Source organism: Sparus aurata, chromosome 15, assembly GCF_900880675.1.
Source record: "Sparus aurata chromosome 15, fSpaAur1.1, whole genome shotgun sequence".
In the NCBI taxonomy this organism is placed as follows: domain Eukaryota; kingdom Metazoa; phylum Chordata; class Actinopteri; order Spariformes; family Sparidae; genus Sparus; species Sparus aurata.
The window spans coordinates 2,944,657-2,962,533 of NC_044201.1; the positions used below are offsets into that span (position 1 = coordinate 2,944,657).

Here is a 17,877-nt window from a genome sequence, read left to right on the forward strand (position 1 = left end):
TCAGAGTAGAAAAAGTTAGATTTTGCGCCAGACACAAGGCAAATGTGATGGCAATGTTCGCAAAAACGCGCTGCGGACATCATTGACCCTAACCCCCAATTTCCACTGGATACGTGTCCGCTGCGTTGCAGCTCTGATCCGGTTTTGCTCCACTGTTCGCCGTCCAGCAATCTCCACCGGTTGCGGTTTGAGTCCGCTGCGGCGCAGTACGGTAGACAGCTGGCTCACGAGGCAGAGGAGTTCCCGCGATAATCACATGATCACTCATGACCGCAGTTATAGGTCTGTGTTATTAAAAACAACAACACGAAGTGTTCCCGACCGAAGGATTAGCAGAAGAGCTTGTGTTTGTCTCTTTTGTGAGATTTGTGTGCTGGTGTCAACACGGGGTGTTTTCTTTTGAAAGGTGACCGGATGTTGTTTGTTATTTTAGCACTTGACTTCCTGTCTGCTCGGTGCTAAATTCAGCTGAATTGCTGCGTCGTGCTCCGGCATCCGCCAGATATAGAAGTCCTGTGTATCTGTTCCAGAGGGCTCCGGACTGCCGGAGCTGGGACGGAGCAGATACGCAGCGCAGCGGACCTGGTGGAGATTGACACATTGACTAAAGTGAAACATATCTGCTCCACTGGCGTGGCGGAGACGCAACGCAGCTGAGACGTATCCGGTGGAAATTGGCTGTAAGTCCGAACATCCACAGATTCCGATTCCACTTTGTTGTCCGCGCGTCTCCGGATCTCCTCAGATCCAAACAGACTCGGCCCAGACTCGTTTAATCTCATTAATTCACATCACATCACATCTAAACAGTCAGTTTAGATGCACAGAACAGAACAGAACGGGACCGAACCGCTGGCAAAATCCCGGTCCAGCTCGCGCCGCTGCAGGTATAAATCTGCTTGTTTCTTAAGGTTTGTCGTGGAGTAGGGCTCTGCAGTGATTGGCTCTGGTGCGCACGTGGCTACGGTGTGCAGTGATTGGCTCTGGTGCGCATGTGACTCTGGTGCTCACGGAATTTCTCTTGTTTTTATAGAGAGATGACGATGACACTGTAATTTACATGTAAAACTAGTTGGAAGTGGGGCGGCTGTAGCTCAGTGGGTAGAGCTGGTGGACAAGTGATTGGAAGGTCGCTGGTTCGAATCCCGGCTCCCCGGGGTGGAACTGAGCTACATGCCGAGGTATCCTTGAGCAAGATACTGAACCCCCAAATTGCTCCTGACCTAACTGGATTTGGCCCAGTAACCCAGCCTGCCAACTCCCAGAATGAGGAAAACAAGCGTTCCTGGTGTTGCTCACCTGAGACACAGCAGTCATGTATGTTGCCAGAGACCTCATGTCAACCTAATTTTTATATAATGTGACCCGTTTGCACAAATTAATACTACTCTCTTTCAGACTTCTTTTAATTTTGTTCGTGCCTGGATACAATAATGTACTGTAAAGTGCTGAGTACCAATCATGTGAATCAAACCCACTCTAAAAACCCTGGCCTAAGTGCCTGCTAGGGTAACCCTAACTCCCCTGAGTGCCTTACAGGGATAAGACCAACAATTAGGTATATTTTGTATACATATCTTATTTATATACATACATAAACAGGTAGTGCATCTTTCGAATTTGCATCGGGTCTGATCACAACCTGCTTAATCTCCTGCCTGTGTACAAACCCCTGGTACTGGGGATGTCCGGAGCCGATCTACAGGATTGGGATCGGGGTCAATATGGGGATTGTTTTACTGATCGGGATTGGCAATTTTGAAGGTGGACCCAAGCCTGATTCTTTTTTTATGTCAGAGCGCAATTTGTGGCAGAACGCAGACAAACTTAATACGGCAAATAAAAAAACAAACACTCAAAGAATACAACAAGTTCACTCAAGCAATATAGGTAAAGGCACCGAAGCAACAAACACTCGCAGATACTCTACAAGAAAGGAAAGGAAAATACAAAAGGAAAGAGAAATATCCTCAAGACAGCAACATAGCCAAAAATATTACAGAGAAGGTAACTGAGTTAACTGCTCTGGATAACTGAAGAGGCTCTGAAAGACTATTATGTGTGGGAAAAACTTTTTGATCTCCATGGAGAGGACACTAACAGTCTCACACGCTATCTATCAGAGAGAAAACTCTACTCACCAGGACTGTACAGTGTTTTCCCAACAACAAACTGGATAAATCCTGATATAAAGGCTCTCCCAAAGGACAAAACAGGGCCTTTAAATCAGAAAATAAGTAGCAGCTAAAGGCTGTGCTGAGGGAGCTGAGGAGGAAGTTCAAGAATGGAGCAACAGCTACAGTAGGAGCATGGAGGATCAGCAGCAGCAGAATGCAGCAGAGGTTGGAGAGGCCTTCAAATCATCTCTGGCCACAAGCAACCCGACTCCCAGGCTGTGGTGGACCAAAAGTGGGTGAATGCCCAGTCATCCCTGCTGCAACCCCCTTCATCTGTAGCCCCAGTATACTAAACACACACAATAATGTCATTTTGTGAATTACATATTGCTCTAATCACTCCATAAAGCAGCATTAATCCTCCATCCTTCCACTGCAAATTAACAGCTGGGATTTGGCACCCTGCACACTACCTATTGTTTTATACACTGGTCACATCACATATTTGGGCATTAACATCTTACCCAGTTGCCAGTTGTTTGGTCTCAACTTAAAACCGCTACTAAAAACCATAAATGACAACCTCCTCCACTCCTCCCCAAATACCCAAATCACAAGGAAGACTTGCATCGTTATTTGTTGGCAAATCAACTAAATACATATCACAATGGGTCCAGTCCCACTAATCCGATGACACTGGTGAGATGTAGAACATACAGTTTGAAACAATATTCCAATATTGAAATCACACACTGCACATCTTTCAGGATAACACCCTGGTTTCACTTCCCCATCCAGGTCAGGAGTATGACATCAATAGCAAACTATTTCTGGAATATCTACAACTCAAATCATCAAGTCAAACCACATAAAACATAGATACAGCCCAGCTCTTCCTCACTCAAGCTCAGAGTTAATTAACATCCATTCTGCAAAAACTTCTCTTCAAAATATACAGAATAATAAAGTCAGATAAAGCACTATCCATACCAAAGTGCTATCCCAGAAATAAGAAAGGGAAAGAACAATGCAATCAATGCAATATTATTATTAGGGCCAGGGGCTCGAACTAGGGGGAAAAGTGGGACTGATTACCCAGGGCCCTAACTGGGGAGGGGGCCCTCGAAAGGCCTGAATTAAAAATGTTTTTATTTATTTCTAAGTTATTGGTGTTATAACTGAGTTAAAATTGGCAAAATAAATCGGATGAGAGACTTTAGTCTGTATAAAAAAAATAGTGGAGGCTGTCTGAGGCCCCTCTCACCCCATACAATACATAATGGTTCAGTCCACCCCTGCAGCTGCAGGTGCGCAAGGATGCGTCTCCAAACAGCTTAAGGAGCGGAGTGGCTGCTGCTCATCAACACGTCTTTCCCCAAGAAAGCAAAATCAGGGAGCCTAAAACGAAAGGAAAAGGCAGAAAGAGAAAGAAAGCAAGGAGAGGAAAGACAACTCCTCAGAAATTTCTTTCAAAAGAAAGGTGAGCACAGTTCACAGCTATCACAGTTTAAAAACAGTTAAAGCTAATGTCAGCAGCTGTAAAGATTGAAGGCAGTCAGACAGCCATGAATTTAGCTCAGTTTGAGCAGCAGCAGGTTCCTCATCCTCATCTCATCCCTTATTAAGTGCTGACTGAAAGTTATTGTAACAAGTAATCATTTCACGGTGAGGTTGTGGACCTTGCGGTAAAAACAGTTAAAATTTGGAGTGATATTTAGCTCCTTTCCCAGTAAGCTGGCATGACATGTTTGGAATCAGAGGATTCATTTAAATTTCAAGATTTGATGCTTATGGCTTAAAATCTTAAAAACTGAGCCTGTGACGGCCTTCAGAAGATAGTAATATTATTGCCAGATGATCCACCATCATTTTGAGAGGGTTAAAAGTAGGCTAAGAAAGTCAATAAATAAAGCCTATAATCCATATTTATTTCAGAATGATTTTCATGTATTAAAAACAGTTCTGAAATAAAAAGAGCATATGTATGTTTCTATATATAATATAGTTCAAATTCAGCTATCACTAAAATAGAATGTTTGGTCAGTAGTCTTGGACTCTCACCCCCCTGATTTGTAGTAGGAACAGAGGAGACAATGTCTGGTGCATGCAGACTGTGTGACTCAATTCAACTCTCAATCCAATCAGAGAAATGTTTATATTTTATTGGAAATCAGAAGATTTAATCACGACCATATAGTCTCACTTATTTTTTCACCCCAAATCTAATGCCTCCACCTGTGAGTCTACAATTGTGGAAATAAATTAAACCTGCATGTGGGACTACAAGGGAGACAGTGAACAGTAACCAAGTAACTGTTCTTTTCACTAATATGGGAATGATAGTCAGGAATATCATTAAAATGCATAGTTTTATATAAAACAGCATCAAATTTTTTCGCAAGCCTATACAAAGGCCCAATTAGATTTCTTTTCATGGGGCCCAAAATCCCTGGCGGCGCCCCTGATTAGGGCCTGAGCACTATCAGAGAGAGGACCTTATTGTTTCTGTAAGTTCACTTTTTTCTTCTGCTGAAAGAAGTGCATATTTGGCAGCCTAAACATACTCACCAAACTCTGCGCACACATCACATCTGGTGAAAATGTTTATGATTGGACATGATTAGGTGTGTGTGTTGCCAGGGGATTCCATAGCACTACTGTTTAGAGGACTTTAGGATGTTGACAACGTCATCAAATTTGGCACATAGGTTCAAACTCATGAGTACTTTAATACCACAAATCCCCTCAGGTGCAGCACAACAGCTCAGTAGTGCCCCCTCATGACTTTTCCCATTTTGAACATACACAAGCCAAAGTTTGCACATTCATCAGCATCATGAACATTGATATCTGCTACAGTCTAGGCCTTGTAAGTGACAAGATGGCTCCACATACATACGTATCATGACCTGACGCACAGAAACCCTGTTGGACCCATGCCCTCAGTCCAACAGGAAGTCTGCCATTTTGATTCACAGTTGAGATTTTTCCACCAATTGTCGCCATTCCCCTGCCTCGTACTTTAACAAACTCGTCCTACAGATTTAACACCACAGACTTCATATTCAGTCAGTATCATCCTCTGACCTTGAAGATGCAAGGTTATCAAAATCTTTCACCTCCATTACTACTGGTAGGCCTGGCAGTGTGGTCGATTTCAATGCTTCGTGATAAAGCAGGAAGTCCCTATAACTCCAACTAACACTTTCCCATCCACACCAAATTGGTCACACATGTAGAGGGTTTTGCTCTTGTACAGATGCTACAGTCTGGATAATGATAGTGATGATTGGTCTACGAGCAATCTTCTCATAGTCTCTGCAACCTAGATACTCAAAGCTACTGTAGATATGTCTACAGAATAGATGTCTGAAGAATCAAGCCAAGGCTTAGCTAACTGTTCGCGTAAACCTCATAAGGAGGCCTTTAATATATCTATGTTAGCAGACTTAGTGTCCCTGACCTATTTTACCTCTTAGGGCCCTATCTTAACGATGTGAAATGCAAGTATCAAACGCAAAGCGCAAGTAGCTTTGTGGGCTATTTCAGGCGCGGTTGCTATTATGCCGGCGGGATAAATGACTCTTGCGCCTGGCGCAAATCTAAAATGGGTTGGTCTGAAGTAGCTTCATTAGTCATAGGTGTGGTTTGGGCGTAACGTGCAATAAACCAATCAGAGCGTCATCTCACATTCCCTTTAAAAGCAGGCGCACTTGTGCTATGGCGCATTGCTATTATAATGGCGAATTTGCCAGACGCATGCCAGGAGCGGTTCACAGCCGAGGAGACCGATGTTCTCGTCAGGGCCGTAAAAGACCGAGAAGTGGCATTGTATGGGGATGGGAGAAATCCATCCAAATTAGCTTTGGTTAAACGGGTGTGGGAGGAAATTGCCACAATTGTTTCTACGGCTGGCATCCCCATGAGATTGCACCGGGCCACGGGAGCAGTGCGCAAGGGCGAGCAGTGCGCAACGGCCAGCTGATGACAGAGCAGCGCAATCACCAAGGTGCAGAGGATCCAGACCCACTACACGCCGTGGCAGCATTGTCAGACCGGACCGCACTGTCCGGGATGCAGCAAGGTATTAATTGCCCGTCTTGACCGGGTGGCGATGTTGCTGCGGCCTCTCAGGCGCATCGCCTCAAGTCTCCAAATGCACCACCTGCTCCTGTTGTGCCCCTTCCTCCTCCTCCTCCAACTCCATCTCTGTCCACCCGCTCCACTAGGAGCACATCGAGCATTGCCACTCCCGGACCCTCACAGCTACGGCGGGCGCGTCGCATATCAGAGGGAAAAATAATTAGTTCTTCTGTTTAAATCTTTTCAACACTTTTTTGTATGGTTTGCAAAAACGGGAACTGCTTCCTCGTAGATGGGAGAAGCAAAGTGTATGCACGTTAAGCACACGCTACATCATGGCCAAGCATGCGCCCTTAAAATACTGCATCTGAATAAGCGCCACTGACTTTAGACTAGGTTTTTCCTGGTCTGTGGCGCAAGTGTTTTCTGAAACAGCAAAATAGCACCAGTGAACGTTTGCGCCGGAACACGCCTCCTCTTTTCGCTGAACCGCCCCCGGGAGCGCAAAGTCATTCCCTAATTTAAGGATGTGCGTCTGCGGAGGGAAACTTCCAATGTGCGCCGAATGCAAAATAGGAATAACACAAGCGCCAGTGTACAAAGTCAATTGCGCTGAGTGCAAGATAGAGCCCTTTGTCTTCTGGCTAGCGGAGAGAGACTCTGCATCACCCCCTTGCTATGTTGTTAAACAGACCATGTATGGAAGCACCGCCTCGTAAAGCTGTAAGAAATAATTTGGACATTGGGGATAACTTGGGAGGATTATCATGGCAACACTTTGTGTAGACAGACGTGATGTTATTTTCTCTCCTCCAAGATCTTTTTTTTAGAAACTATCTCAACATAAGCCATTGGTGTCTCGAAGTCTTCTTCATCGCTCTCATCTTCTCTGAACAGTCAAGTGAGCCTAAATTCCACAACAAACATGACATATAATGATGGTCGATCTCTAGCGCCACATAGTGGAAACAGGCACTGTTATTTCAACAATTCAGACAACGTCTAGCAAATGCTAGACATGCAGACATCTATGTGCAGGCCCCTTTGACAGCACCACAGCCCGACATATGTGGCCTGCGAGGGCCCGTGTGTCGCTGCTTGCAACTTTAATTGTTATTCGATTTTTGGCCCTTATGGCAGTATCCTGGTAGGCTATGGCTGCACTGGCTACAATGACGTATTTTTGTAGGTTAACCTGGAGTTTAACGTAACCCTGGTCCCTTGTGTAGTGCGTGGTGGCTCCGTTGCTGTGGTGCTGTGGCTCACTCACATGTGTGTGTCACACAGGCAATGTTGCTGCTGCAGCACGGTTCCTTCCTGCACTATCTGTTTACATGTAGATTGCCATCAATAATTATCAATAAATATGATGAGGTGAATTTTCTTTACCTCTGTTGAAAGAGCAAGAAAGCAGGGGGCGAAAAGAAAGGGAGAGAAAGAAAGAGGGTCACACAATTATCTTTACTTTTTAAGGTGGTTACCCAGCATTCACAAAGTAAATAAAAATGTATGATCCACACATTGAAGTGTATAAAAAAATATTAGAGTGAATGTCAAACTGCACTTAATGCACAATAACTGTCCTTCCTGTTACAGCAGCGATGCCTTGTGACAGACAGCCAATATTACAAAGGGAAACTCACACTCAGAATGCTGGAACTTATGTGCATTCAGTGGCAGCCCACAACACCTAACCACTCTGTGACCCTCCTCAGTTTTGTCTTTGGTCATCATTCCCTTTCAATCCCAATGTGAATGGTGTGTCGCAGCTTGCTGTCCCCTGCACTAAAGCAGGTACTTGCCATGTGTAGGTGCTGGCTGAGGCTGACGCAATTGGCTTGGAGACCGAAAGACATCAAACGTGATACAGTTGTTCACATTGATGCCAAGCTGCCTTAAATGTTTGTCAGATTTGACATACAACCTGACTTGTTGTGTTTTTATTTTACAAAGTGAAGCAACACTGACCGTTTTCCGCAATCCTCTTCCGCACTGTGACTGCTGCTGTGACACGCTAGTTCTCTAGCTCGCTGTTATGTTAATGAGTGTCACATCAAATCAGACATCCCTGCTGACCTGGACCAACACCAGATTGCTTACCGAGCAAACAGGTTGAGAGATGTGCTGTCAACACAGCACTCCACACAGCCCTTATATACCTGGATCAGCCCAACACATATGTAAAAGTGCTGTTTGTGCACTTCAGTTCAGCATTCAGTACGGTCATCCCCCACAAACTAATCCACAAACTGAGTAACCTGGGCTTAGAGAGTTCACTGTGCACATGGATACTGGACTTTCTCAGCAACAGACCACAAAACATCAGGATGGGAGGCCGCATATCATCCACTCTCATCCTGAACACTGGCACACCACAGGGCTGTGTCCTCAGCTGCCTCCTCTACTCCCTCTTCACCTACAACTGCTACCCCATCCATCCCACCAATACCATCATCAAATCTGCTGATGACACAACCATAGTAGGACTGAATCAGAATCAGTATTCCTTTATTGTCCCACAAACAGGGAAATTTGTTTGCCACAGCAGCCAAAGGACAGTAGCATTTTAAAAAAACAATAACAGTATTAAAAAATAAACAGTATAATGAAAAGGTAAGAAATAAAATAGAACTTCTATATACATATGAACATAAACAACAGTGAGCCAGCCTACAGGGAGGAGATTCAGCATCTGACAGATTATTGTTCAGACAATAGCATGGATTTAAACGCCTCGAAAACCAAGGAACGCTCAGAGTTCTCTGCCCTCTAAATGCACGGGAGGAGGTGGAGAGCATAGAAAGCTTCAAGTTCCTTGGGGTTCACATCTCGGCCGACCTCACTTGGACCACACACATCTTACATGAGGTGGGGAAGGCTCAACAGAGACTTTATTTCCTCAGGAAGATAAAGCACGCTCACCCACCTCAACACCTGCTGAACAACTTCTATAGGTCACCAACAGAAAGCTTCTTTCTTGACCTACTGCTGCACAGTGTAGTTCTCCAGCTGCACAGCACAGCACAGGAAGGACCTGCAGCAGGTGGTGAGGGCAGCGGAGCGTGTCATCAGGACAACACTAGAGAGATATAGATCTATCAGATCTAAGACAAACAGACTGAAGAACAGTTTCTTCCCACAGGCAGTGAAATGCACAACTATCTATCTATCTATCTATCTACTTATATTTAAGAATATTGTACTAAATTATTAAAAGTGAATTATTCTTATTTTTCTAATTATTATTACTATTGGTGGTACTGTACTATTTTAATATACTATGGTAATATTACAGCTTGTTATTATTTATTTTAAATACATAATGATTATAATGATATGTTGATGGTGTTGGAAATGGCAATGTTAAGTTATATGAAGTTAACTTATTTATCTATTTAATTAATTTTAATATATTCAAGTTAATCTATTTAATCTGCACACCTACACTGACAGGAGTGTAGGTGTAATGTTAAGGTCAAAGTGGTTATTTCCACTGTGTGGTGCTGCATTTCCTGGCTGCTCACAGCTTTATATCTCTACATTTAGTGTGTGTCCTTCACCCACCTTGTAGTGACGGTGAATTTTTCATTATGGAATTAAATCTCGTCACTTGTTCACTCTTAAACAACCACAGGATTTGACAGCCAGTGTACTCCAGTAAAGGGGAAATTAATGGTGAATCCCCATCACCACAGCTTTTGTAGACCAACCCACACAAGACTACAAGGAAATGTCGACATGTTGCCCTTTGCTTCCGTTATGCTTTCAGTCTCTCTGTTTCTATATAAAGTAACTAGGTATTAGATAATTGGGTGTGAATTCAGCAGGCCTGGAAAGTAAAGGAATACGTGGAGTGGGATTACATAATCAGGATACATACAAAGGTAACTGTATTCTGGTGAGGTTGCTAAAAAAAATATAAGATTACTGATACTCTCAGTAAAAAGGCGGATTACTGATAATTTAACAAATTTAAAATAAAGAACAATAAATTACACACGTCAACATGTCTCACACAACACCATTCTGATCCATTCAGTGAAACTGCATACACGCTCATTATTAAGATTAAATAAAAGTAATCTTAAATATATTTACTTTCTCTTTTCTATTTGTTAATGGTTGGTATTAAAGTAATACAAGAGTAACCCAAGGGAATCAAGTTATATCACATTTGTATTTTGAGACTTGTATAATATTGCTTTCCTTTTTTTTAAATCCTGATATAGCTTTCACTGAAACCACCTCTTTATTATGTTTTCATGCACAATAAAACATTTGCACATAGATCTATAGAATTTCACACCACAGCTCTTGTGAGTTACCTCCAGTTTCCATTGGGCACACCACGGCCGCGATAAGATCGCAATACTCCCCCTATACAGTCAACATACAGTCGGCAGAGCTATTCGTTGCTGTTCTGGACAAATGCCGTTCTAGACGCTGCTGGGATACTGCTGAAACAACGTTTCCCAGTGGCATCTCCCCGCTGTGCTCTGCAGAGAATACACACTGAGTCTACTTCTGAGTCTAACAGCCCAGTGCATCCTGTTTCAAAACCAAAAACACCTTTTGCTAATTCGGACTCTAAAGGACCAAATAGGCAGTAATATTAACAATAAACACACTTAAAACAAACCAAACGCCCAGGCTATTATTTATTTTCCCTTCAGTGTGAGAGACACTATTGTGACCACGATGAAAACGTTTTATAAAAATTTTTTTTTTTAAAAATCAACATCTTTATTATAACTTGGGCGATAAAAATAAGCATTTTCTGTTTATCTGTGCAGTATTGATTTAGTTCGGGAAATTCCATTAACGTCAGCTCAGAGTTCACTCATCTGGGACTAGAAAATCCTTTCTGTTGCTAGGTCGTTACTAAGGGTTGGATTATTTGCTGAGTCCACTGACGTGACTGATTTTGTTTCAGTTATTAGTCAGACCCCATGTGTTTCCACGGAAACGCGATGCACACTCGCAAAAACCTTTAAAATTTAAGCGCAAATTGTCCATCAACATGGATATATTTTGATTATACATTTTATTTTTGTTGGCATTAGTTGTATAATCGCAATATTACCCTCGAGGGTGTGCCGCTGGCGGACCGCATCACTGTCGTGCTCAAATGACATTAAAGCACACCCTCTCGGGTAATATTGCTTAATTCGTACACACCAGGTAACAGAGATGTGCCCGGTGGAAGGTGAAAGCTGTAGAGCTCAAAATCATCTGTAATTTTCTATTCTTGTACCTCTGGTTTAACTTCTGATTGGAAAATAGGTAGGGCTCCTAACTATAAAACCCTTATCAAAAATTCTGCAGAACACCAAATCAAATCTAACGCCAACATTTTCAAACTTACTCTTCCGACAAAAACTGCACAGAGCAGAAGGACTGTAGTGGTATGTGCAAAGAAACATGAACTTTTTGTGTGACAACCATCCCGACCTACACACCTTTACTTTCTACCTCACTTCATAAAGGCTATGCTACAGTACATCAGAGGTTATTGAATGCTTTCATTAGATGGAAATCATGAGGTGCTTTTGCTACCTTGACAAGAGAATGTCTGACTCCAGTATCCTAAACAGTGACTGTAGTTACTGGTCTCCAATATGGGGCTCCAACTAACAAATAATTTCATTATCAATTAATCAGTCTAAACTTTCCTTTATTAACTCACTGAAAAATGTGAATAAAATTTCTATTGTTATATTCCCAGCATGATGCCAAAAACCAAAGATATTAATTTTATTAACACATGACAGTGTCATTTGAGAAACTGAAACATTCTGAATTTTTACTTGAGAAGTTTCTTGCTAAAAAAGTTGCCACTTTAATTCCTGTTTTCAAATTCAGTTTCATAAACTGTCCCCATAATTCTCTGTCTTATCATGTAACACGGAAGGCACAAACCTGACTGCAGTAGAAAAACAGTAATCTGGTCAAAGTCACTGAATGCATCAAAACTGTCCAAGCCTACGGTGGCATTACAACATTACACAGTGTTGCCACATTGCTAGTTAATATGCTCAAACATGCAAAATTGCCAGGAAATATGACGTAAACAGATATATAGATGGTATTCCCCCTTTAAATATAGCGCATTAACTATGTACAGCCAGCCACCAAATCATCCAATGTAAGTTGAACCCCGAACCAGTCGAGTGTTGTTTCTCCTTCTCCGGGAATGCAAGGGCATGTAACTGCACGCTCTGGATAAAGTTCAAGAGATGAAATAACCACAATATAATACATTGCTTAGGGCCATAATTCCAAGCAGGTGAACCCAGCTTTTCTCTATTTTGACCACCCATGTCTACTATGAAAGGATACAGCACAGTATAAGCAGTCGTTTGCTTAATCATGAGTTTGTTTCCTCTCATGTATGGAGATGAATGCCACGCCAACAATACCTGACCCAGACAACCGACAGCAGCTTTTAAAAACACATTCTCTCTGCTTTGTGTGTAACATAGCTTATACTGGGTGGTATGTGTGTCTCTGTATATATCTATGTGTGTATATGTCGGTACATCAATGCATCTTTAATGACATATCAGCCAATCGATTTTCCTACATAATCGGCGTCACATACAAACATTCTTCAAAAATCTGACATGTTCTTTTTTACTGCAGGCAAAAGTGCTTCACAAAGCAAAATGAAAACACTGTAATAATAAAAACTATGACAATAAATTAATAAAATGTTGAAAACGATAAACAATGCCAAGTATAAAATGATGTAAAACATTACCATAGCATAACTATTTTTTCCATTGAAAACATTTCAAGCAAGCTTTCCGTTCTAATATCCAGTGGCAGTCAGTTTTACACTTTAGGGGCAAAAAACAGAGCGCACTCTCACCCGTACAATTATGGGACATACAGGAGAAATTCAAAAGAAAAGCAGTGAGATGATCTGATCAAAGTCATTTAAAACTTTATAAACAGGAGAAATAATTGATTTTAAAGAGAAGCTTAAAAACAATCCTGAAAGATACAGGTAGCCAGGCCTGTGTGTTAATCAGTAAGGAATTACAATTTATTTACCTTGATTTAGCTAAGACTCAGCAGTTTGACTTTTGCAATATTCACAAGGTAAAAGGAAGGTTTTATTGATCTTGTTAAAATGGGGATTTAAATTCATATTAAAAGTTTGTGAAGTAAGTTTTAATCTGTGTGGGCAGAATATCATTTTTTTTTCCTAATTTAGCATTAAAAAGTTTACCCATCCATACAAGGCAATAAGTGCGTGCAATGCATTGGGATCATTTCACAAGAAAGAGGTATTGTATATCATCAGTATAATAATGATACTTGACCTGGTGATGGGGCCAATGATGCTGCCTACCATATGAAATACCATGAGTCTCACATATGACAGAAAACTTTCCATTAGACAAACAAGTATTTGACCAAAAACAATTTTCCCTACATGTTTAGAGAGGAAATTTACCAATACTAACATATTAGCTTGGCAGCAGTGACTAACAATAGCCATGGCAGTTGTTTATGTTCATTATGATAGTGTGAGGTATTGTCTTACATGTGAGTGAGACATTAGGTATTGTTGACAATGACAGTGATGTGCTGCAGCCTGATAACTCAGTAGCATTAAGCACACAGCCCAAGACCCAAAGAACAAGTCAGCAACAGCAATGGCATGTTGTTCAGCTATTCGATTATATTCAGCTAGTACCACAGAGCACACAGCCAAGAGCACAACCCCAAAACAGAGCCACTGAGGCATCAACACACTCCTGTACTCCTGTAATTGTAAGCAGAAAAAACACACATGAATCTGTAGCCCTGTTCAGTTTTACTCAACCTTCATATTTTTTGCCAGAAAGATTAACTTGTCCACATTGACTCCACCCATGAATAATTTGTGAGTACAGGCTTTCATTACGAAGATATAGGGACGACAATATGCATTTTTGGATAATTTATTGACAGTCGCGTTTTCATGGTACAGGCATGGACAAAGTCACCTACACTGTCACTGTGTGCTCTGTAGCGCTAGTCTAACAGTGGTTTGCAGGTCACAGCCCCTGGCATCTCCGTGTGGAATAGTAGCGTTAAAGCCATGTCACAATGAATTTATACATGACTTGGATCGATGAGCAGGGTGATCGGCATGTTTTTCCAGGTTAGCGGACATGGCCCTCGAGACAGAATTCTAAAAACCACACCTCCAGCACACCTGGGACCCTCACCGGAAAAAATGAACACCAGTTAAACTGTCACACCAGAAACATGTCCCTTGCAATCTTTAACAAGGAAGCCTCAGTGTTCCCAAGCAGGAGACTTTAGCGACAAGGGAGGGTCTTCAAGCTCTGTTTCCTCGCTAGCGTTAGCCGTGACGTAAAGGGGCTGCATGTGTAGCTGCAGGCAGAAAATAAACACACGCAACTTCCGTTCCGGGAACCCGTGCACAGCCCTGTACCAAACCCAACGCCTTGTACCGAAACGGTTCAATACAAATACATGTATTGTTACACCCCTAGGATTTACACAACCTGACTGTAACACCACCAGCGACAACAATATCAACACATTGGCTCACAGTGTGTAGCTTAATATTATATCCAAGCATTTACTCCTCCCCAACCTTAACCTGGAAAGCCATGGATTAAGTATCCTTAATCAACATTTTGAGGAAAATATTAAAGCAGGGGTTGGTAAAATGGAGAACCCATCAAGCCCAGGCTAGATTTTGAAAGCATCCAGCCTGTAAAGCCAGCCCCCTGCACTCAGGTCTCTCTCCAAAGCCACTGCCCCCAAACAATGAATGCGCACCCTTTTGTTGCCCCTTAGTGATTCACAGACAAACGTGAATATTGTATTGGATTTATGATGATATGATGTTTTGCATGTTAGAGCTTCCTAGATGAGAATCGTTGACTCTAAGCAAAGCACATCATTACGTCAGAGATGAAAACAGGAGGGCAACCAGCAGTATCCGAAGAAGTGGAGGCAGAGGCCGTGGACGTGGAGAGCGACAGGTCAAGGAGCAGATGTTCTCCGAAAAAATAACATACTCATTGAACATCAGCAGGTATTTAAAGAACATTACTGCTGCTTTTTACTGAAAAACACCAACTACAACTAAACTACTTGTGTTTGTACAATATATTGACCAGGCATATTACTTGGACACACAAGTGCCCTCATCAGAATAACATTATTTGCCAAGTAGTCTTTCACCATTTGAATTTGTGTTTTGGTGCATGATAATAAACACAGTGAGTAGAAAAATGTAAAGGAGGATAAAGGGCTGGTACTTCAAGTCAAAAGCATGAATACATAAAATGAAATAAATGTAATATAAACTGGAACAGCTGTAAAGTTTTGTCCAGGAATGTCTCAAGTATTGACCATTGAAGGTGTATATGTTCACAGTATGCAGAGGACAGTTAAGTTCTGATCCATAAAAATATCTAATCATGTTGCTCATCTTTTGCTTTACAGGCCAAAGTTCTGGAACAAGTTTGGAGCAATCACACAAGTGCTGAACTCTGCCTGACACCTATTTATTTGTCATTCTGTATTTACTTGTGGTTTTGCATTATCTCTAACAGATTTGAATAAAGTCTTGAAAATATTAAATCTCTTGGAAAACATGTAAATATTATCCCTCTAAGAATAGTATACCTTTTATAATTTAGACATATACAGTACAATTAGCAAACACAACTATATACAGAAAGGATGTCCAGAGAGTTATTGACTGATTATGAACACAGATCATTGTTGGCCAACAGGTGAAGCTGTTGATGTCTCAGTCCTCTAATGTTTTACTTGTTCAATGGCAGAGGTCCAATTAAATGGTCTAATTGAGCTAGAACCATAGCTCGACTTGAGTGTGCATGGAAACGTAGTGAATGTGAGTGCAGAGCAGCAGGGCGCTGAGGAGGACTGGATGTGGACCAACTGGGAAAAGTGTGAGTGCACCTCTAGTTAGTTGGTTACAAGGGTGAATGTCAAAGTGTAGGTGGTGATTCAGCAGCCCAAAAGGTGACATTATCAATGGCTTGGAGTGTCTGTATAAAGCATCAGTGAATCATTAATTGACCATTAATAAAGACATTATTTACAGCACATAAACTGGGAACAAAAATGCGGGTTGGAAAGTTGTAAGTGTTATGCTGCATTCACGTAGATACAAAATGAGAAATCACATTATGATAAGAAAAGATATACTAGGTTTTTCATCAGTAAAACAAGGGAATTTCTGAATTGTGGAAACTGTCTTGGTTGCGGTTTTTGACAGCTAACCAGGAAATGTGTGCTGGTTTCCACAAACTAACATCGTGTAAATGACTTTCAAGAAGGGTTGAATTTCCTGAATGTACTTAAAAACTTCCGATACAAAAAACATGTCATATTTATATTAATAGTACTAACAATAACATAATATTTTTGGTTGTTAAAACAAAAGAAAATAAGGCATAACGAAATTAATGTTTGTTTAGTAGTAGAAGCAAATGAAGAGGAATAAAACGGTGAACACACAGTATCTCTGGTATCCACACATCGTCTATGAAGACAATTCATCATTTCACTTACCGAATGGCTCCTTACACGCCCTCAAACTGCTCATTTTGGAAACTGTGACGTCTCCCATCCAGGAAGATGTATCAGGGTGGGATATAAATTCGCTATAAAGTTAACAGATTAAGAAACAGGCAGTACTCCTCACGCTGAAGGCAGTGTGAAAGCTGCTGCCGGCTCGGTCGGCGGCTCACACGAATGAAACTCCCGCAGTCGTGAAGACGTACCAGATCGATGCTGCCTTCAGTGTCCCCTCGTAATTACATAACGTCCCTTCGGAACAGGTGACTACTTATAATAAACGCTATATTAGGTTATAAGTTAAAGTGTTGTATGTAACATTAAGCATGAAGAAAAATAATAATACAAAATAATAAAAGTCATAATTAAGAAATATAGAGTTTATTTCTAAACTCTTTTAAGGCTCTATTTCTCTCGACTTTGGTGGTAAAAGTTTAAACAAACAAAACCACCAAATGTCAAAATCACAGGCAATGGCTCTGGTGGACATTTCTGCTGCAGGCTTGTCAACTGTAGACTCCCTCAGAACGTGTCATCTGTGACATTGAGTTGGATGAAACTGTACATTGCAGAGTGCCTTTTTTTATGACCGTTCCAAGGCATATAGCTGTGCAATAATGATCCTTTTTAATTAGCATGTATGCCTTGCCTCTTGGCAAATGAGAAGATCCCTAACATGTATGTTGATTAGCAAATACATCATGAGCTCAAAATTTGAATGTGAAAGAAATAATCCTATTAGCAAAGAAAAAGTCTTAAATATTTCACCTTCACTCGTGAAAAATGGCAGCAAAAACCAGATTCCGGTTGAGTACTTTTATTTTGAAGGGACAGAACAGAAATGTGAGTAGTCTGAATGTTACTGAATTGTTCAAGGCTGGAGCACTGAAATAAAGTGTGACCCTATCAGCAAATGGAAAAGTTTCCCTTATCTTTATTTTATTATATCTGCGTATAGGTGCCATGACACCCGCTCCGTTACATTGGTGGTAGCGCTGGGATTCTCTTCTGCTTGGACGCTATTGTTCAATGACTGTGAGTCATGTTGAACGGCATTTATTCACTGGAACGGTATGAGTCTGCAGGTACAGCCACC

The 17,877-nt window shown here is 41.5% G+C and overlaps 1 protein-coding gene across 2 annotated transcripts in view; it reads right to left on the reverse strand.

Annotated features, from left to right (window-relative positions):
• edaradd (EDAR-associated death domain) overlaps positions 1–16,971 on the reverse strand; it is a 37,740-nt gene extending 20,769 nt beyond the window's left edge. The window contains exon 1 of one of the 2 annotated variants that reach the window (XM_030442408.1): positions 16,776–16,971. In XM_030442408.1, the coding sequence (XP_030298268.1) occupies positions 16,776–16,833 (58 nt within the window). In that variant the 5' untranslated portion in view covers positions 16,834–16,971. The remainder of the gene's footprint in view (positions 1–16,775) is intronic. The other variant, XM_030442409.1, reaches the window with a different exon arrangement.
• Between the last annotated feature and the right edge of the window lie 906 nt (positions 16,972–17,877).